We start from the raw sequence: 18,150 nt of genomic DNA on the forward strand, positions 1-18,150 counted from the left end.
CTGGGTTTTAGTCCGAACCTTCAAGGAGCTGTCCCAAGTGGTAAAAGACTGCTTTAAATGTATAGTGCAGACAGGGCCTGAACATGTGTTTTTGGGTTTGGTTCCAAGATGGATGCCAGGCGGCAAAAAGAAACAAAGAAATGAAAGCAGTTCTTGTTTTATTTCACTAGCGTAGCCTATATATAGCTGTCCTCTGTGGTCCTTTCCTGCATCAGATCGATTGTCTTACACATTTCTAGCAAATGTTCACTTCATACATTTTCCTTATTTCCAATCCATTTTCCTTATTTCAATTTCACGCTAGGACAAGAGAGCAGAACAGAAGATTTATTTGTTTATTTCATTTATGAAACTTTTGCATGAAACATTCTGAAGTGATTAACAATAAAAAAGTACATAAAAACAATTTCCAATCCAACGCAGATACAGAATAAAAATCTCCACTTGCTGAAAAAGGAAAAGTCTTCAACAGGTGCCAAAAAGACAACAGAGATGGTGCCTGTCTATTCTGTAATGGGAGGAAATTCCAACAGGTAGGTGCCACCACACTAAAGGCCTAACAAAAAGGACTTCTTGATGAGATGGTATCTGCAGGAGTCCCTCTTCTGCAGAGCAGAGGGATAGGTTAGGCATATAAGGGGTGAGATGATCTTTTAAGTATCCTGGTCCTCAGCTGTGTAGGGCATTGTCCACCATCACCTTGAGATGCACACAAGTTCTAAATAGAACCCTCTGCCAGTCCCTGTCCATGGGGACTCACAGGTGTGCATCTTGGATTCATCTTGCCACCTTCTTTTCTTAGGAAAAGGTATAAAAGGAAAGGGGCAAGTACAAGTTTAGCCAGGACAAGTCCGATCCAGAGGCTGGTGCTGGAGTCCAGCCACTGACCTGCAAGGAAATGACAGTCGATCAGCCAATGAATGGCAACCAGAAAGGAAACGCTTTGCACAACAGCAAGGAGAGATTCTCTCCAGAGACTGAGACATAATCAAGGAAGGTACATGGAAGCACTTGGGACGAGCAAATCAGCTGTTCTCAGGTTTTACTTTTTTACCACATTTCTGCATCAGTTTGCAGATTTCTTTTCTAAAGTCCTCATAAGAATTCATCAGAATTTTAGTGTGCATTTCCTTCAATGTACCCATTTTTACCAACATTTTTCTGGCAAATAAATGACATATAAATGAATTGCTTAATAGTACTATATGCATTTTTATGCCTACTTTTCATAAACATAATTCATTTTTGTACATTTTGTCTTGTAGATTAAAAAAATCCTTTTTCAATGTTAAAAGAAAGGGTTGCATCCCATGCTAGGCCGACTCAGAGTAGACCCATTGACGTTAATGAACATGACTCACTTGGGTCTACTCTGAGTAGGGCTTAATAGGCTACAATCCAAATACAATAAAATGTTCAGCCTCGTTGCGAGGATGCAGAGTATCCGGACATTAAAGTCATTGAAAAAGTCTCAGCTCACATGGTGTTCTGTCATTGCATTGGGTCCATATGAAGCTTGGAGGTGTCATGAAAGCAGTGCCAATGGAAATAGTTACTAGGGTTGTGCAACCCCGCCTCCCTTGCCCCGATTCAGTTCAGAGCCTGATACGGTCATTCAGGTTCAGCATGGACTGATTCGTGCCCTCGCTGTTTTGACCCATGCTACGGATGTGAATCATGACCCATGTCTTGGGTACTCCCATTCACTTGCATTGGGAAACCAAAATAGCCATTCTTAAAAAGCATAGGTGCATGCAATTAGCAGTCCTAGAAAGGACTAGCCTGACTGGGGGTGAACCAGTCTAGCTAGTCTGCTGCTGCTGCCAGCACCTCTGCCATCCTGCGTCTGGCACCGCAGCTATCACGAAGATACCTCATGCTCTCATCCAGCCCACCACCAAGTCCCTGGACCAGTGCCTGGACTCGGTGGTGGGCAGGATGAGGGCCAATAAACTGAGTCTGAATCCTTACAAGATGTAGGCACTGTGTGTTGACGGTTCCGGAGGTCGGATAATTGGTCATTTGCCTGCTTTGGATGGGGTCGTACTCCCTCTGAAAGAGCAGGTCCATCGTCTGGGGGTGCTCCTGGATCCATCTTTGTCACTAGGGGCCCAGGTGACCTCAGTGGCTAGGAGTGCCTTTTGTCAGGTTCGGCTGGTAAGACAGCTGCAACCGTTTCTGGACCGGGATAGCCTGATCACTGTTGTCCATGCACTGATAAGTTCCGCGCTGGATTACTGTAACATGTTCTATCTGGGGTTGCCCATGAGGTTGGTTCGGAAGCTGCAGCTGGTGCAAAATGTGGTGGCGCACCTGCTCACTGGGGCAGGATATCACCAACATGTTACCCTGCTGTTGAAAGAAATGCACTGGCTTTCCATTAGCTACTGGGCCAGGTTACAGTTCTAGTTTTGGTGTACAAAGCCCTATGCAGCTTGGGACCAGGATACCTGAAATAATTATCAGGAGGTCTGTTTCACACAACATAGGAAGTGGACCTTTAGTGTTGCGGCACCAACACTTTGGAATTCCCTCCCCTTAAATATTAGACGGGCACCATCTCTGTTATCTTTTCGGCGCCTATTGAAGACCTTCCTTTTTCAACAAGCCTTTTAAGTAGAGACCTTATCCCAGGTCTGTGTCTGTGATGGAATTGCTTTTTAAGATGCTTTTAAAGTTATTTAAAGATGTTTTTCAGATGTTTTGTTTTAATATGTTTTAAAGTCTTTTGTTTTTAAAGATGTTTTAAAGTACTTTTAGTGTTTTTGTTTGCTGCCCTGGGCTCCTTCTGGGAGGAAGAGAAGGATATAAATTTAATAAATAACTAAATGAATAATGCTAGTGCTAAGCTTAGTTTACACACTCACTGTATGTGGGCTGCTTGTGCACTGATTGTGTTCAGTGTACTCACAAGACTTACTGACACACCTGACAAAGTACTAATAAAAACAGACAGAGCAAGCAAAACACCGCTGGGAAGAAAATGCAAACCCTAACAGAAAAAATTAGGACCAATTTTTTTTGGAGGGGGGGGGATAAGGGAAGTGACATTGCCTAAGTAACCAGTAAGACTAGCACAGATACATTTTTTTTTTTAGAATAAGGATGGGACTGGGATTGATTGGAAAATGATGGAAAACAAACAGGAAGATTGGATTGCAAACTAGAGCTGTCAGTGAGCAATTGTCAGCTCCCCTCCTCCGCCACCCTGGTATTCTCCTTATATGATGTTGTTTTGCAACACTTTGGAGACAGACTATCTGGCTTTCTTAGAGAGTGTTTTGAGCTCCAGATCAATCCAGCCTGCGTCGGTATGATCCGGAGCTGCTTTGCGTCATTCCCAATTTGGAATATGTCCTTGACCTCTGATAATGTCCCCTCTGGCTCCTAGCCTGGCCACCACTGGCATGTGGCCCTCAGAAAGCTTCCCAAAAGAGAAATTGGGCCTCAGGATGAACAGGGTTCCCTGCCCCTGTTCTAGAGAGAATATGAACACGGCAGTGGGTTGGAATTGATGGCTTTATAGGCCCCTTCCAACTCTACAGTTCTATGATTTTATTGTATTAGATTGAATTCTATGAAATGCAAATTGTCATAGAATGAAATATAATAAAAGAAGCAATAAAATACAATTAAAAATCATGTAGCACCTAGCACAGTACATTACATTTTTGTTAAATTTAAAACAATTGCTAAAACAGGCAGAAAAACCATTAAGTGGTCCAACAACACCATCAGCAATTTTCAGTTTGTCCTTGGGTGGGGGGGGAAGGTTTGGAAAACTGGTCTAGATAAAGTGTCATACTACCAAAAATGCCCACTAGATGGCCACCCTGCCATATTTATTACTTAACTGATCCAGCCAATGCAAACTGCTGAGACAAGACACATAAGACAAAGGCTTCACAAGGCACCAGAATCTTAACTGAGGGGGGTAAGCCAGATGTCCCAGAGCACAGAGAGGCCAACTTCCTGGGTATTGCAACTAAGAAAGCCCTTTCCCTTCCATTGGCATCCCACCTTCTCATCTCCCATGCAGAAGGACTGTAGCTCAGTGGTTAGAGCATCTGCTTTGCATGCAGAACGCCCCAAGTTCGATTCCCAGCATCTCCGGGCAGGGCTGGGGGAGATCACTTTTCTTTGCTCTTGTCTGATAGTCCTAAGAGAAGCAAAAGGGGCTCTCCTCATGACGGTTGGGAGGCAGGTCCTCTGGTGTGGGTCGGGTGGAGGAGGGAAGAGAAGGTCTACATTGGAATATATGAAGCTATCTTACACCCAATCAGATGTCTGCACCCTAGGTCTACAGTGACTGGCAATGTCTCTCCAGGGTCTCAGCCACATGACTTGGGAAATGGTCCATCTAGCTCAGTACAGAACGTCAGTGGCTCTCCAGGTTTTCAAAGAGGGGCCTTTACCCAGCCCTACTGGGAGATGCTGGGGATTGAACCCGGGACCTTCTACACATGAAGCAGCTGCTCTTCCAACGAGCCAGAGATCCTTCCCTTTAAGTGTGAAGAGGACTGAAGGTTAGCATAGTCTGCCATCCCTGGACGCAATAGAATTCGCAAGGCCAATATAACATATATTGCCAATATCAGTTGACAAATAAAAGAGAAATAACGGTCAACATGGATTGAGGGGGGAGGGGAGAAAAATCTGAAAAACAGTTGCCCAGGTCCATGTTTACCTGGCTTTTGACCGAAACTTCCACTTTCTCCAGCCGTTGCCCTGATTATCAGCATGGTTGTTGCATTAATTGTAGCCAGGGAGTTGTGCTTAACCTGGCAAATAAATACGGAATGGTTTCTCTCTTCTGTCGCCTCCACCTCCAGGGAGCTCCTGCGGGTGAACGTCCCATCTCTATTCTCAGTCACGGACTCAGCCGTTCCGATTTCGCTCTTGTTGTTGTTATTGTCCAACAAGACCAGGCCGATGTCATCCGGGTAAAATCCTTCCGCGCTGCAGCTGATGGTCACCGAGACGTTCAGCTGGATGGGATTGAGTGGCTTGGTTTCCAGTTGCACTCTGGGTGGAACTGTATGGACAAAGGCAAAGAAATCAGAATCAGGACCTCGAAAGAACTGGGCATGTTTAGCCTGAAGAAGAGAAGGCTGAGATATGATAGCACTCTTCAAGTACATGAAAGGTTGTCACATAGAGGAGGGCCGGGATTTCTTCTTGATTGTCCCAGAGTGCAGGACACGGAATAATGGGCTCAAGTTGCAGGAAGCCAGATTTTGACTGGACATCAGGAAAAACTTCCTAACTGTTAGACCATACGACAATGGAACCAATTACCTAGAGAGGTACTGGGCTCTCCGACACTGGAGGCCTTCAAGAGGCAGCTGGACAGCCATCTGTCGGGAACGCTTTGATTTGGATTCCTGCATTGAGCCCAGGGGGTGGACTCGATGGCCTTATAGGCCCCTTCCAACTCTACTATTCTATGATTCTATTCTATGATATTTGATAGGAGAAATGGTTCCTGGATTCCCAGGTGGGCTGGAATTGCATTCCTGGTAAAGATGCATAAGATTATGCACGGCGTGGAGAAAGTGGTTAAAGTTCTCCTTCCCTCGTGACACTAGAACTCAAGGACATCCAAAGAAGCTGATTGTTGGAAGATTCAGGGCTCACACAAAAAAGTACTTCTTCATGCAGCATGTAGTTAAACTATAGAAGTTGCCACCACAAGAGGCAGTGATGGCCACCAACTTGGATGGCTTTAAAAGAGAATTAGACAAATTCACGGAGGATTCGGCTATCAGTGACTACTAGCCATGATGGCCATTTCCTACCTCCACTGTCAGAGGCAGTAAGCCAGTTGCTGGGCCTCACGGTGGTGAGAGAGCCGCGGCACTCAGGTCCTGCTTTTGGGGCTTTGCAGAAGAGGCATCTGATTGGCCACTGTGGGGATAGGATGCTGGACCAGATGGGCCTCCTTTGGCCTGATCGAGGAACCAGGCTCTTCTTCTGGCCTCCTTGGTTTTGGTTTCTGGTTTCTGGGGCAAAGGCCAGAACTTGCGCAAAAATTCAGCTCACAATTTTCTAGCAAGGCAAGCAACAGGCAGTTGCTCTGTTCCATCAGGGCTGGGTTGCTGTCCCTTTAAGAGCTCTAAAGCAGGACAGCACTCAACAGGGGCAGTTCAGCTTGCAATGCCATGGGAGAGGAGGCTGCACCGGTGGGTTTGTTGCCTTCCTCAGCGTTCTCAGAAGCTCCACCCTGGTGCAACATCAGCAGCCCCCGCCCCGGTGGCCCCTCCCTTTGCTTGTGGGCTGGGCAGAGCAATGGGCCCTCCCTGTGCTTTTAGAAAGCTGCCTGAGAAGCCATCCTGCTCACCAGCACACAAGGTGTCACTTCAGAGCCAGCCTATCCCAGTGGGATATCCTCCCCTTTGATCCTGGGGGGGGGGCTGCCAATTTCTCATCTGTGGGGTCAGCCTGGGGCCATAAAGCCCTGAAGCAACGTAGGCAAACAGGGTCCACCGCCCAGCTCAAGCAGTTGTCCTTCCCTGGTGCAGACAGTTTGCACACTCCGTAGCAGCCTTGGCCAGCCTGGCACCCTCCAGCTTTTTCAGACTTCACTGGCTGTGCTGCCTAGGGTGATGGGAGTTGTAGTCCAAAACATCTGCCGGGTGCCAGGTTGGCAAAGGTGGCTCTACAGGGCTCCATTCACATTCCAGTATCATGTGCTCTTGGTGTGATGCTGTTGAGTGGGTGTGTGGACTGTGGAGGCTGGACAGGCACCCCATGCACATTTGGCCTTCTTTTAAGCTGGTGTGTGGCTCTGCCTTAGCCTCCATCCTGGAAGGAGGAAATGCATTTCCCCTTGACTGAACATCCCTAAGGACCACCGTGAACGCTCCATGCTTACCTTTGGCCCTTTTGCTCACTGCTTTGGGAAAGGGCATTTAAGAGTGAAGCAGCAGCATAGGGGAGAGGTGGAAGGGGCACTTGACCCTTGCCCTGCTGCGTAACCCTTCCCATTTGTCCCCACTCCCTGTCCAAAAGGAGCTTCAACAGCAAGAAGACCAGCAGGTGCTTGCATGTTATGGGTAGCCTGCCTCAAAGCTGCCCCGTTAGAGAAAAAGTTCACCTCTGCATACTGAAGATCCGGAGAAAGACTTTTGTCAATGAAGTCTATTGGGGAGGGGGGTCTCCAACTCTCCTGGCCTCTCACCCCAGCCAACTCAATAGGGTTAAGCAAGAGTTATTGGCAAGTCAGGTGGCCCATTCACAAGTGTAGAAATCCCCCATGCTATACCTGGCATTATTCTATTTTCAGCCCTACCAAGAAGGAAATCAAATCAAGCCACACAGACGGAAAGCTGGATCTTAGCCTTGCCCTAGCACATGTTCCCTTCCTCATGCCAAATCTTTCCCCAAAGTCCTCCTAGACTGTGCCTCATTCTTAAGAGCACAAGAGTTGCCTTGTTGCATCAAGCTGACTCCAGCCAGATGCTCTTTGGAAGATTGATAATGGAGATTCATAGTTGTATATTCTCCCTTCCCACCTCCAAGGAGCCCAGAGGGGCAACAACCCCCAACTGTTCTTTTTATCCAAGATCCACAGCCTCTTTCCCGTCCTTGCCATGACCCCCCATCTGAGAGTCCTCGTACCTCTTAGGATCTCTCCAAGTCTAAAAACCTCTTGCAGGGGACTCTGTAAGGTTTCGTGGTCGATCTGGCAGATGAGCTGGGACTTCACATCGTCTTTTGTGAGTGGCACCTCTGCTGTGCTCCGGACTTGGTAGGAGATGCTCTCGCCTTCTGGCAAAACAATGGGCTTTGGGGCTTTGATCCAGCTCATGCCTTTCAGCCAGGTGACTCTGATCTCTCGGGGGGAGAATCTGTCCGAGGTGCAGTTGAAAGTTGCCGAGGTTCCCGACTGCACTCTGCTCGTGGGGCCGCTGATAGATGGTTGGGATGGGGTGGCTGCGGGAGGAAGCACTGACACATCATCAGGTATTCCCTGCAGAATAGGACCCAATCCCAAGGGAAATCCTTCCTACAAAGCAGAGCTCCTTCTGCCTGGCTTTGCTCCAAACTTGGACTATTTTGAAAGCTGCACTGTGAACATGTGGCTGAGGACACACTAGGCCACTGTTCTTCAGCCTTGGGTCCCCAGATGTTGTCGGACTACAACTCCCATTATCCTTGGCCATTGGCTAAGCTGGCTGGGGCTGATGGGAGTTGTAGTCCGACAACATCTGGGGACCCAAGGTTGAAGTACAGTGGCCTAGGCCATCTTGACTCCATGACTATTTGTGTTTATTATGTGGGTTTGAAAAAACAGAAAACTTAACAGTCAAACCATCATATGCTCATGGCGCCCATGCCTCTCATGCTCATTGCGCTAGCCAAGAGTTGCCAACCTGTTCTGGGCCAGTTTTGAGAGTGCGCCATGGTGCCAGTCACAGAGTTGCATCATACAAAATGTCTTCTCCATCTCTTTTAGAGACAGAGACCACAAAATGATGCCTTAGAGACAGAGACCACAAAATGATGTCTTAGAGACAAGACCACAAAATGATGAGGGCATGCCCTCCATCAATGGGGAAAAAGGCACTTACATCAGCCCTTAATGGTCCTTACTCTTTGCACCTCTCCTCTGTTCAGAATGGAAGGGAGGGTGGGCGTCCAGTCCTGGCATCCAGTGAAATGTGGGCATGTTTAAGGGAGCACATTTAACATAGGAGAGGCCAAGTCAGTGCAAGCAAGAACAGAGCAAGAGCAAACTGTCTCATGGTGGCCTTTTCAGGGGACATTTACTGGGACCTTTCACAGGCACCATGGAAGGTGTTGGTGGGCATGCTGGCGTCTGCAGGCATTGCATCAATGACCCCTGTGCCAGCAACTTGATGATTCCATTTCTGCAGCCCAATCCAGGGCTTCAAGACTAAGTTCTGAACCATCAGCAAATGGCCAGGTAATTAAGAGAATGGAAAAAGAGAGCCAGTATGGCGTAGTGGTTAAGGTGCTGGACTAAGACCTGGGAGACCAGGGTTCGAATCCCCACACAGCCACGAAGCGCACTGGGTGACCTTGGGCCAGTCACTGCCTCTCAGCCTCAGAGGAAGGCAATGGTAAACCCCCTCTGAATACCGCTTACCATGAAAAGCCTATTCATTGGGTCTCCATAAGTCGGAATCGACTTGAAGGCAGTACATTTTAATTTTTCACCTCAGATCAATTAGGAAATCAGACCAGGCTGGGGTGGTGGGCAGGGCAAGGCCACCTATTCCCATGGAATGCAGTTCCTACTACATGGTAGGCATTATGAGAGCTGTTTCTTATAAAGGTTAGTCACAAGAGAACTTGCTAGTGGGAAAATGAGAATATCTGGCCCTTGGGACTCTCCCCAACCCATACCCCCTCTCCAGCCACACCCCTCATTGTTCCTGCTTCACACTCTCCTTGAGTATTTCTGTTTAGGTAGAATGTGTCTTGAACTCCGAGAATGCCTCCTGCTAGCCTGGGTGGAGAATGGAGGGGCGTGTGCACGTAAAAACTAGCCTACTGTACAAAGGTACATTTCACACCCGTTGCTCCACCCACTCTTTGCCTCTGCCCCTGCCCACCACTGGTATGTGGCCCCTGGAAGGGCTGCCCATAAGAGAATGCGGCCCTCAAGTTGAGAAGTGTTCCTCACCCCTGCAATAGGTTGTCCACCTGGCTGCGTTTCTAAAGGGTGTTAAGTACACATTACACATAAATGCTCGTAATGAAGGCTAGACTTTCAAAGAATGAAAAGCAGCCTTTGGACCCTGGGGGATGTTGGAAGTGGGGCAAGAGCAACTCCTGTTTGGGTACTTTTGTGTGTGTTCCAGAAGGAAGACAGAGTTAGGATCCTCCAGCTGACTAGGCTTGCCTACCTTTACCTGTGCTGTTCTCTACCTACTTCCTTCCGTTGTAAACTGATATGCTCAGGGAAGCTGACCTGTCCCTCCTTGTCTTCTTCTTCAACCATCCGAGGACACAGGAGACGTCTTTGCTCTCTCTCCTGAGCCATGAGGGCAACACCCAAGTCTGGGCATTGTGTTTCCAACTTAGTTAGAACTAGGTATGCCTTTCCCATCTTCTATGTATTTCTATAAATAAAGTAACTTTTCTTATTTTACTAAGTCTGAAGACTCAGTGATATAAATGCAGGGGAAAAGCCTGCTTCTAATATAAATATACACACTGGCACATGCAGCTCAGACCACTGAGGATCTCTGCATATATATATACATATTTCCATAACAGGGGAGGGGAAAAAAAGAGATTTTGAGCAGACAAGCACCCAGCAGGGAAAGAGCCGTGCACCCTTTCTCTTTCCATCAGTCTTCCACTCAGACATGCACACCCCTGCAGGCTGCTTTTCATTTTTTAAAAAACACTGAGGTTCCTTAGAGGCCTTTGCATTTGTGTGCAACATGGAACTTCTGGGGCGAGTGCGGCAGATTTTCCTCCTTGGGGACGAGAGTTTGAGGGGCACTTACCAATCACAGACACCTCAGTGCCCGCTCCTGATCTGTATTCCGTCTCTGGGCTTCCTGCCCTGTACTTGACACAATAATAGGTCCCGGCATCCTCGGGTCGGATGTTGCTGAGGCGGATGCTGAAGTCTGTTTGTGATACATTATAAATCCTGGTTGCCCGGGAAGAATACGCTTCTCGGTCACTGTAAATGGGTGGCTGCTTTCTGTCAGAGCCCTTGTGCCATCTCACGCCTCCTGGTGGACTACGCCCAATCAAGTCACAATTCAGAGTGAGGGTCTCTCCTGCCGACACTGACAAGGGTCCTGGAGGCTGCACCACCTGCAGATCCTGGCCTTGGGCACCTGCAGCAAAACAAATACCAGTGTCAGCTTCTTTCCTCCCAACAGTGTGAGTTCCTCAGCTGTGGGGCAGAAAAACAGCCCTGCTCCCCCCAGCTCTTCTCACAAGCATTTAATCAGGGGTGCATGCTTTATGGGAACATCCCAGCTCCAACGCTCACAAATGCACCTGACTTTCATGCCTCTGGCAGGTGGAAGTTAGAAGCCAAGGCTACCTTGACTGTCTGTCACCAAGCTCCACTCTCCTTCCTGCTTGCCACCAACAGAGAAAGTACTCTTGGGCACTGCCCTTGGTTGGAACAATGCCAGAAGAAAGCGTTGGGGTCCCCCCCCCAATTATTGCTGCTCCCAGCCAGCATCTCTCTCTTGGTCTCCTAATGTGACTCTCAGCTGGAGGAGAAATTTGGTACGTTCACATTTAAAGGTGAATCTACCTAACACAAGGTCTGAGTGAGTGATATCAATGAGATTAAAGGGGAAACCTATTAACATAACCATCATCCAAGTCTATGCTCCAACAGCAAACACAGAAGAGGAGGAATTGGAGTGCTCTTATGCACAAGTACAGGAAGAAATTAATCACACATCAAAACAAGATGTTTTGATAATCATGAGGGACTGGAATGCAAAACTAGGGCACAGAGAAGAACTAGGAATTGTGGGGAAATGGGGCTTACAAATTATTGGCTTCACAAAATTCAATCAGTCTTTCTCCTGCTTCATTTCTGTCTCCTAAGCCCCATTTCCCCACAAGGTGATGTGGAGAACTGAAGACTGGAAAATTGTAAAACTGAGAGAAGCTGAAATCGGCCCTTTCTGTTTGCTGCCCCTGCTTGTTCACTTGCCCTCTCTGAGCATACAAGCAGTGATCAGAGTGAGGAGATCAAGTACCTTTCCTGCACTTGCCTTGCATTCTCCTTCCAGGTGGTGCCCTTTGGTTCTTATCAGCTCCTATCAGCCCCAGCCAGCAGAGTTGTGCCAATGAGAGCTGTTGTAGTCATCTGGAAGGCAGCAGGTTTGCAAAGGCTGCTCTAGTAGATGTGCGGAAATCTGAGTAACACTGCAAGTCTATGTGACGCCCTTCCCTGGCTCTCCCTGTCAGGTTCCTACCTGCTCGTGGCTACTGCCTTTCACTAGGCACCACCAGGGACTCCACCAGTCTGGACTGTCTTGTTTTATGGTTTCTCTCTCCGCTCTAGCACAGATCTCAATAGATCCCCCTGCTAGGCAGCACCACCAGTCACGTTCTACAACCAATGTTCCCAGAAACCTTGCCTGAGTCTCCCTATCCGGTTATATTTGTGACTGCGTGCCTATGCTGTTCCCAACCCCCTTGTATCAATGCAGATAACTCAGAACTCGGGGTTGCTCTGGATACTTATAATGTTATCTTCTCCTCTTCACCGCTGCCACCATTTGTTACCGTTTCCCTTCAGCCTTGGTCATTACCTTACCCTCCCTTCTGGTCTGTGAAACCCCAGCCAAGGATCAGGCCTTCGGTAAACCAAAATAGTATTTATTAAATAACATTAATAACAAGATAACGTTGATAATGATCTACAAGCTTATGGTTTCATCTATTACTGTGATATTTGACTTATTACTAATCCGAACTCCACCTCCCTCTTTCTCCACACTCTCCTGACATACACCAACTCACACCCACCTCCCAACTCCACCAAAACAACCCACTCACATCCACCCAGATTCAACGGTCATCCTTCCATTTATACTCTCAGCCATCCAAACACTCAGCCAATCATCCAGCATTCTACTGCTCATTTACTCCCCCCCTCCTCTTTCATTCCACTTACCATGTATCTTCTAGACAAACAGCACTTACCATATATACATTAATACAGGAACATCACAGTCTACACTTACCAAAAATTTGCAGAAGGAGCAGCAGCAGCAATGAATGAGGCAGCCCAGAGAGGAGACTAAAGGCGTCCATCAGGGTAGTTGAGAGGAAAGCCTTCTGGGTACTGTCTTTCGTGATCACTTCTTCCTTCTGCAGAAGGAAGGGGAAACTGTGGCTTCCTTCTTCTAAGCAGAGGGTGCAGTCCTGTCTTCAGGGTTGGCTTCAGAGAAGAGCACTGGGTGATTATCTCTCACCTCTCCTTGCAGTTGGGATGCTGCAGGGTAAGATCCTGTCCCTGATGCTATTTAACATCTGCATGAAGCTGTTGGGAGGGGTGGTCACTAGCCGATTTGGGGCAAGGTGTGACTGGTGACGCTCAGCTCTGTTTCTCGGGAACATTTGAATCAACTCATGGGAGGTTGTGAAAGCCCTGGACTGGAGTCTGGACTCAGCCCAATAAATTGGCTCTGAATTGGGAATGTGCTAGTATTCTGCCCAATTTGGATTTGGCACCAAAGTTTCCATCAAATCACTTATTCTCTATCATTGCAGATCTGATTTTTATGTAGGTATTTTCCATGGCTATTCTTTCACCATGAGGGGTTAAAACTGGATTAGTAAAAGCAGTGGCTAGCAGACAAAGAATGAACTCAAATCAATTCTGGCTTGCGAGGTCGAAGGAATGCTTTTGAATCAGCTAGACAGCGGGTCCCATCCCTACTTTGAATCATGGCAAGACAGCAGTGCTGTGGGTTGGTGGTTCCTGAGTTCAGATAATTGGTCAATTGCCTGCTTTGGATGGGGCCTTACTCCCTCTGAAACAGCAGGTTCATAGACTGGGGGTACTCCTGGATCCGTCTTTGTAGGTAGAGGCCCAGATGACCTTAGTGGCTTGGAGTGCCTTTTACCAGCTTCATGTGGTAAGACAGCTGCAGCCATTTGTGGACTGGGATAGCCTGGCCACTGTTGTCCATGCACTGGTAACCTCCAGACTGGATTGCCGTAATGCCCTCTATGCGGGGCTGCCCTTGAGGGTTGGTCCAGAAACTGCAGCGTCTGCTCATCCTCTCCTTCTCCCCCTGTACTCTCCTCGCCACCCACCAAACTGCATGCTTAATTAAGGTTTTAAACCCTGATTAAGCATGCGGTCAGAGGGCAAGGAAGGGGATGGTGAAGGAGACCAACTAGGTCAGACGCACTGCCTGCATTTTTTTCTCTATCCCCCTCCTCACTGCCCAACCTCATGTTTTTCCCACACACACACCTTTTGACAGCTCTAGATCGCTCTGAGTTTAACCCAACCTAGGGAAATCCAGGGGTGCCTTGACTCATGCCAGACAAATCCCAAAATGGCTTGGATCGGCTTGATTCAGTTCAGGATCCAGGATTTTTCCATACTGGATGCCCAGCCCTAATATCTACTTAGAAGCAAGCCCCACTGAGTTCAAGGAGACTTATTCCCAGGGTGTGTGTACAGTATTGCAACCTTTAACTGAACTATAAGAAGAACCAGTTGGACATATATTAGCAGCTTTCCCCATTCAGCTCCCAGACTCAAAACTGTTCCTTTCCCCCCCCCACACACCAAATTTAAAACCTGATTATTGATCCTGCAGGCTGTATTCAAAAAGGCAATGGGAACCTCCCTCCCTCCCGCTGCCATGTGTTTCAGGCCACAAATGGTTATTCCTCAGAATCAACAACATCCGTGGAGAGCTCATTACACCCTTGAGGACAAAGTGCACGTCACGTAGAAGTTTTGTGCAACTTCCCTCTGTTTTTTTTTAAATTAAAAAAAAAACAGCTTGAGGTTGCACTCATCAGCAGAAGATGAGGTGAGGGAGTGCTTCCTTCCCTTGCTGGCTGATTGTCTTCTTAAAACTGCTGAAGCTGTTTTTCTTCCTACAGATGAGAAGATGCAACCCTCAGTATCATTTGTGCAGCTGGAAGGGGGAGTACGATTTTGAAAAAAAAAAGTGGCAGGAAAGGGGTTAAACATCCCCACCCAGTAGCAGCTGGCAGGGCCGCATGGGTGGGGATGTGTTGATCTCCTGGCTTCCCAACACCGTGCATTGCTGCCAGTTAGCACAGTTCGGTACCATGGCAGGGCCAATCCCCCACGCAGTAACCAGCAGCAACACACAGCATCGGAAAGGCAGAAGAGCAAGGTTCCTGTCCCCACCTGCTTCTCTTCCACTCCTAATGGCAGCCTCCAGTGGCTGCTTTTCATTCAAAGCAGTGTAAGGGAAAGCTCTGGAGATGCAGAGCTCCATCTCATGTACATTTTGGCTGTGGATGGCAACAATTAGAAAAACAGATTGGGCTTATCTACTGGGCTAGGCTCAGCGAGCCATACACCCTTTGCCTGAAGCTCCCCAAATTCACTGAAAAACCACTCCGGATTATTCCCCGACCCTCCGAGTCACTTTTTCGTGGGGCTCGGGGAGGGGTGAATATGAGAAGGAAATATTTGTTTGAGAAGAACTGGTTCCATTTGCACAGGGAACCAAAACCACACCAGAGAAAAGCTAGAGGCAAATCAGTGTCATGGCCCCGTCAGAGGACTCATCAAACGAGGATGACTCGGGAGTAACAGCAGCAGACCCAGAAGGAGAAATGGAGGAAACTCCTGAGAACCCAGCTCCTTCTCCCCCTCAGCTGCAGAGCACCCCAGACACAGCTGAAGCCCTTCAGCCAGACGCAGCCAGTGAACAGGATACTCCCCCCTCACCTGCAGAACATAGACAACAGAAGGTCAGGCAGAAGAGGGGCAGGCCTGTCCACTTAAGGCCAAAACGCTGATGGCTCACACCTGCTGACAAACTTGCTCCTTAAAAGTCAAACCTTGGCTTCAGCTTGTTGCTGACTACAATGTCAGGCGTCGTGACCACTGTGTGTCTTCCTATTCCCTGAACCTTGACTTGGACTGATCTCTCGGCAAACTAGACCCGGACCTTCACTGACGTCTCTTCTGGATTTCTGGCTTGGCACGTAAGCTTTGAACGGTCTCTGCCCTTATCTTGCTCCCTCCTTGCTAGCCTGGCAGATTTATAGCCAAGCTGCCGGCTGAGGACTTACGGCCTGGCAATTACCAAGGAATCTCCAGCCCTGCCTGCACCCCCACTGACACTGCTGTCTCAGTGAAGAGCTGACAATCTGTGAATTTCAGTTTCTCTTAGATTCTCATTTCCCCAATTTTAATTTTAAAAACCTTGATTCCCCCGCCTCTGATGTACACATTTCCACAACCAGTTTCCCTAATATCGTATTTGTACATCATTTTCACAAATATATGCATTTTTATGCAAACTTTTCCCTAATAGATGCATCTTGGTTGGACACAATGTTTCCGTTGGAGAACTGCATTGCAAAATTTGGAGAAGCGTTCAAAGGACAGCTGTGTTTTGGTTCATGTATCACTCAGGTAGGCTCATTAAAATGCAAACTCCATTAAACGATCCTCAAATCAAAACACTTCCTGATCATTGTTCCAGCACCTCCTTTGCCCTGTTGCTGTTAACAAAAACAACACTCTCCTGAGTGTTGCATCTATATTAACCAGAGCACACTGTCCATGAAAAGTTTCACACATGCACACACCAGGTGAAACTAATACGGTAGGCATTGATTGAATGACACTGAAATCCATCTCAGTTCAATTTCCTGCTGTGAGTTCCTGTTTGTGCTTTGTGGGCTGAACCCAGACCATAAGAATGCTGAAATATCCTAAACAGAGTCCTGTGATAAAGTGGGCTGTAATGGCGCGTGACCGCATATGTCACAATCAAGTGGTTGGTGCTTAAGGTGCCCAGGGCTCTTCGCTGCTTCAACTAAATCAGCATCTCAAATGGCTTTCAAGAGCTCCTTTTTGGGTCTGCTTTTTGGTGCGCTGCTGAGTCCGTCTTCAGGAGAAACAAGAGGCGAGTACAAGCCACAATGCTACGGTAGGAACTTTATGTCAAAATTAAACTGAACAACTAGGATCTCCTGTTCAGAGTTACAGCCATGCCCTCCCCTAGGATACTCCATTCCATTGTCTCCTGCCTGATTTTCAGAAGAGCAATCTGTAATCATTCAGCATGTTCCATCCTCACTGGACTGTTTTGGGCGTAGCTGCCTCCTTATTTTCCCCAAGATTTTCTTCCTAGTTCTGTAGACTATGAGTTTTCCCTAAGTCTGCTGATACCAACTGCTTGTTTCTCAATAGCCCACTCCCTCAGTAGCCCTAAGGACTGGCACTTTTAGAAGGAGTGATGTGGTTAAGCTGAAGCTCTGTGGATGGGGTGGGGATGAGACTCATATGCAGTTAGTCCCGGATTCTTCTCCCTGTCAGGCTTTTATTTTATCTTATCGACTGCTTGGATAAAATACATGTGTTTTCCACTCTTTAAGCCAGGTATGGGGAACCTCCTCCCCCCATATTGTTGGTCTAGCACAGTGGGGAGGAGAGCCTGGCTGGGAGTCCAGAGTCTGTGAGTTCAAATCCCCGCTCATGTCTCCTGGGTGTCAAGGGTCAGCTAAAGATCACCCCACAGGGAGTGGCTCAGGGGTTACGTGCCCTGCCACCTGTGCAGCCATGGGCAAGCTGCATAGTCCCAAGGAGACCAGTTGCCCCTAAACTGGCAGTTGCGGACAAGGAAGCGGCTGGCTTGTGCAGCTGTGGCAAGCTGAGCATGTCCTAGCCAGCTGGGGAGGACTAGCCTCAGAGGGAGGCAATGGGAAACCCCCTCTGAATAACGCTGACCATGAAATCCCTATTCATAGGGTCGCCATAAGTCGGGATCGACTTGAAGGCAATTCATGGTCTATAATTCCCATTATGCCTTGCCATTGATCATGCTTGCTGAGGCTGATGGTACTTCAGCAACTTCTGGAGGGCCAAAGGTTTCCAACATAAGGTTTCCTGTATCGAGCAGGGGTTTGGACTTGATGGCCTTATAGGCCCCCTCCAACTCTATGATTCTATGAACACATACTTTAAACTGACCTTATAACAACTGCAATATCATTCGCCTCTTGAGAGAATAAGGGGTTGAGTGGGTCAGGAAGGCCATGCAGAACACATATTGCATCAAGATCTTCAGAGGAAGGATGAATTAAAAACGAAAGATGAATTAAATAAGCCTAGCTTTTCTGTTGAAATCAGGGAGAGTGCTTCAGTTTGGCTAGAACGAGTGCATTGCCATTGAAAGACTTCTTGCTTTGTCACAATTTGACCTTAAAATCTGTACATACAAATTATCTAAACTCACTCTTACTTTCAGTCCAATAATCCTTTAGTCTTCCTTGCTTGTTTAACTGAGTATGTTAACCTCAGTGTGCTGAGGACCTCCCACGCATTGTATAATTCTATCTGAACAGAAGGTACTTTAAAAAAAAATACTTTTACTTAATATTGTATTTTGCATATCATTTTAGTGGTTTCAGTTAAATAAAACACTTTGGGTGATATCCAGTGTTAGTCAT

At 47.6% G+C, this 18,150-nt stretch overlaps 2 protein-coding genes across 4 annotated transcripts in view; one reads left to right on the forward strand and one right to left on the reverse strand.

Moving 5' to 3' along the window:
* Positions 1-371: 371 nt before the first annotated feature.
* On the reverse strand, positions 372-12,914 carry LOC133387017 (signal-regulatory protein beta-1-like). Its single transcript, XM_061630906.1, has 5 exons — positions 12,708-12,914; positions 10,485-10,826; positions 7,621-7,935; positions 4,688-5,035; positions 372-888 (listed from the first exon to the last, which is right to left on the reverse strand). Exons 1-5 carry the CDS (start codon positions 12,775-12,777, stop codon positions 719-721), a joined length of 1,245 nt encoding a protein of 414 aa, XP_061486890.1. The 5' UTR covers positions 12,778-12,914; the 3' UTR covers positions 372-718.
* Positions 12,882-18,150, forward strand: part of LOC133387018 (tyrosine-protein phosphatase non-receptor type substrate 1-like) — a 31,956-nt gene continuing 26,687 nt past the window's right edge. For 2 of the 3 annotated variants that reach the window (XM_061630907.1, XM_061630908.1), the window contains exon 1: positions 16,444-16,628. In XM_061630907.1, the coding sequence (XP_061486891.1) occupies positions 16,460-16,628 (169 nt within the window). In that variant the 5' untranslated portion in view covers positions 16,444-16,459. Of the gene's footprint in view, positions 12,966-16,443; positions 16,629-18,150 lie in introns of those variants that run through there. The other variant, XM_061630909.1, reaches the window with a different exon arrangement.

This window comes from Rhineura floridana, chromosome 6, assembly GCF_030035675.1.
Source record: "Rhineura floridana isolate rRhiFlo1 chromosome 6, rRhiFlo1.hap2, whole genome shotgun sequence".
In the NCBI taxonomy this organism is placed as follows: Eukaryota; Metazoa; Chordata; class Lepidosauria; order Squamata; family Rhineuridae; genus Rhineura; species Rhineura floridana.

What these genes read in the sequence shown, in the direction of transcription:
- LOC133387017 (XM_061630906.1), bottom strand. Translation starts at nt 12,777, where the DNA reads ATGGACGCCTTTAGTCTCCTCTCTGGGCTGCCTCATTCATTGCTGCTG. An exon ending in ACTTGGAGAGATCCTAAGAG is followed by an intron (nt 5,036 to 7,620) that starts GTACGAGGACTC and finishes TTGTCCATACAG; the next exon opens with TTCCACCCAGAGTGCAACTG. An exon ending in AAGTTTCGGTCAAAAGCCAG is followed by an intron (nt 889 to 4,687) that starts GTAAACATGGAC and finishes ATTTCCTTGCAG; the next exon opens with GTCAGTGGCTGGACTCCAGC.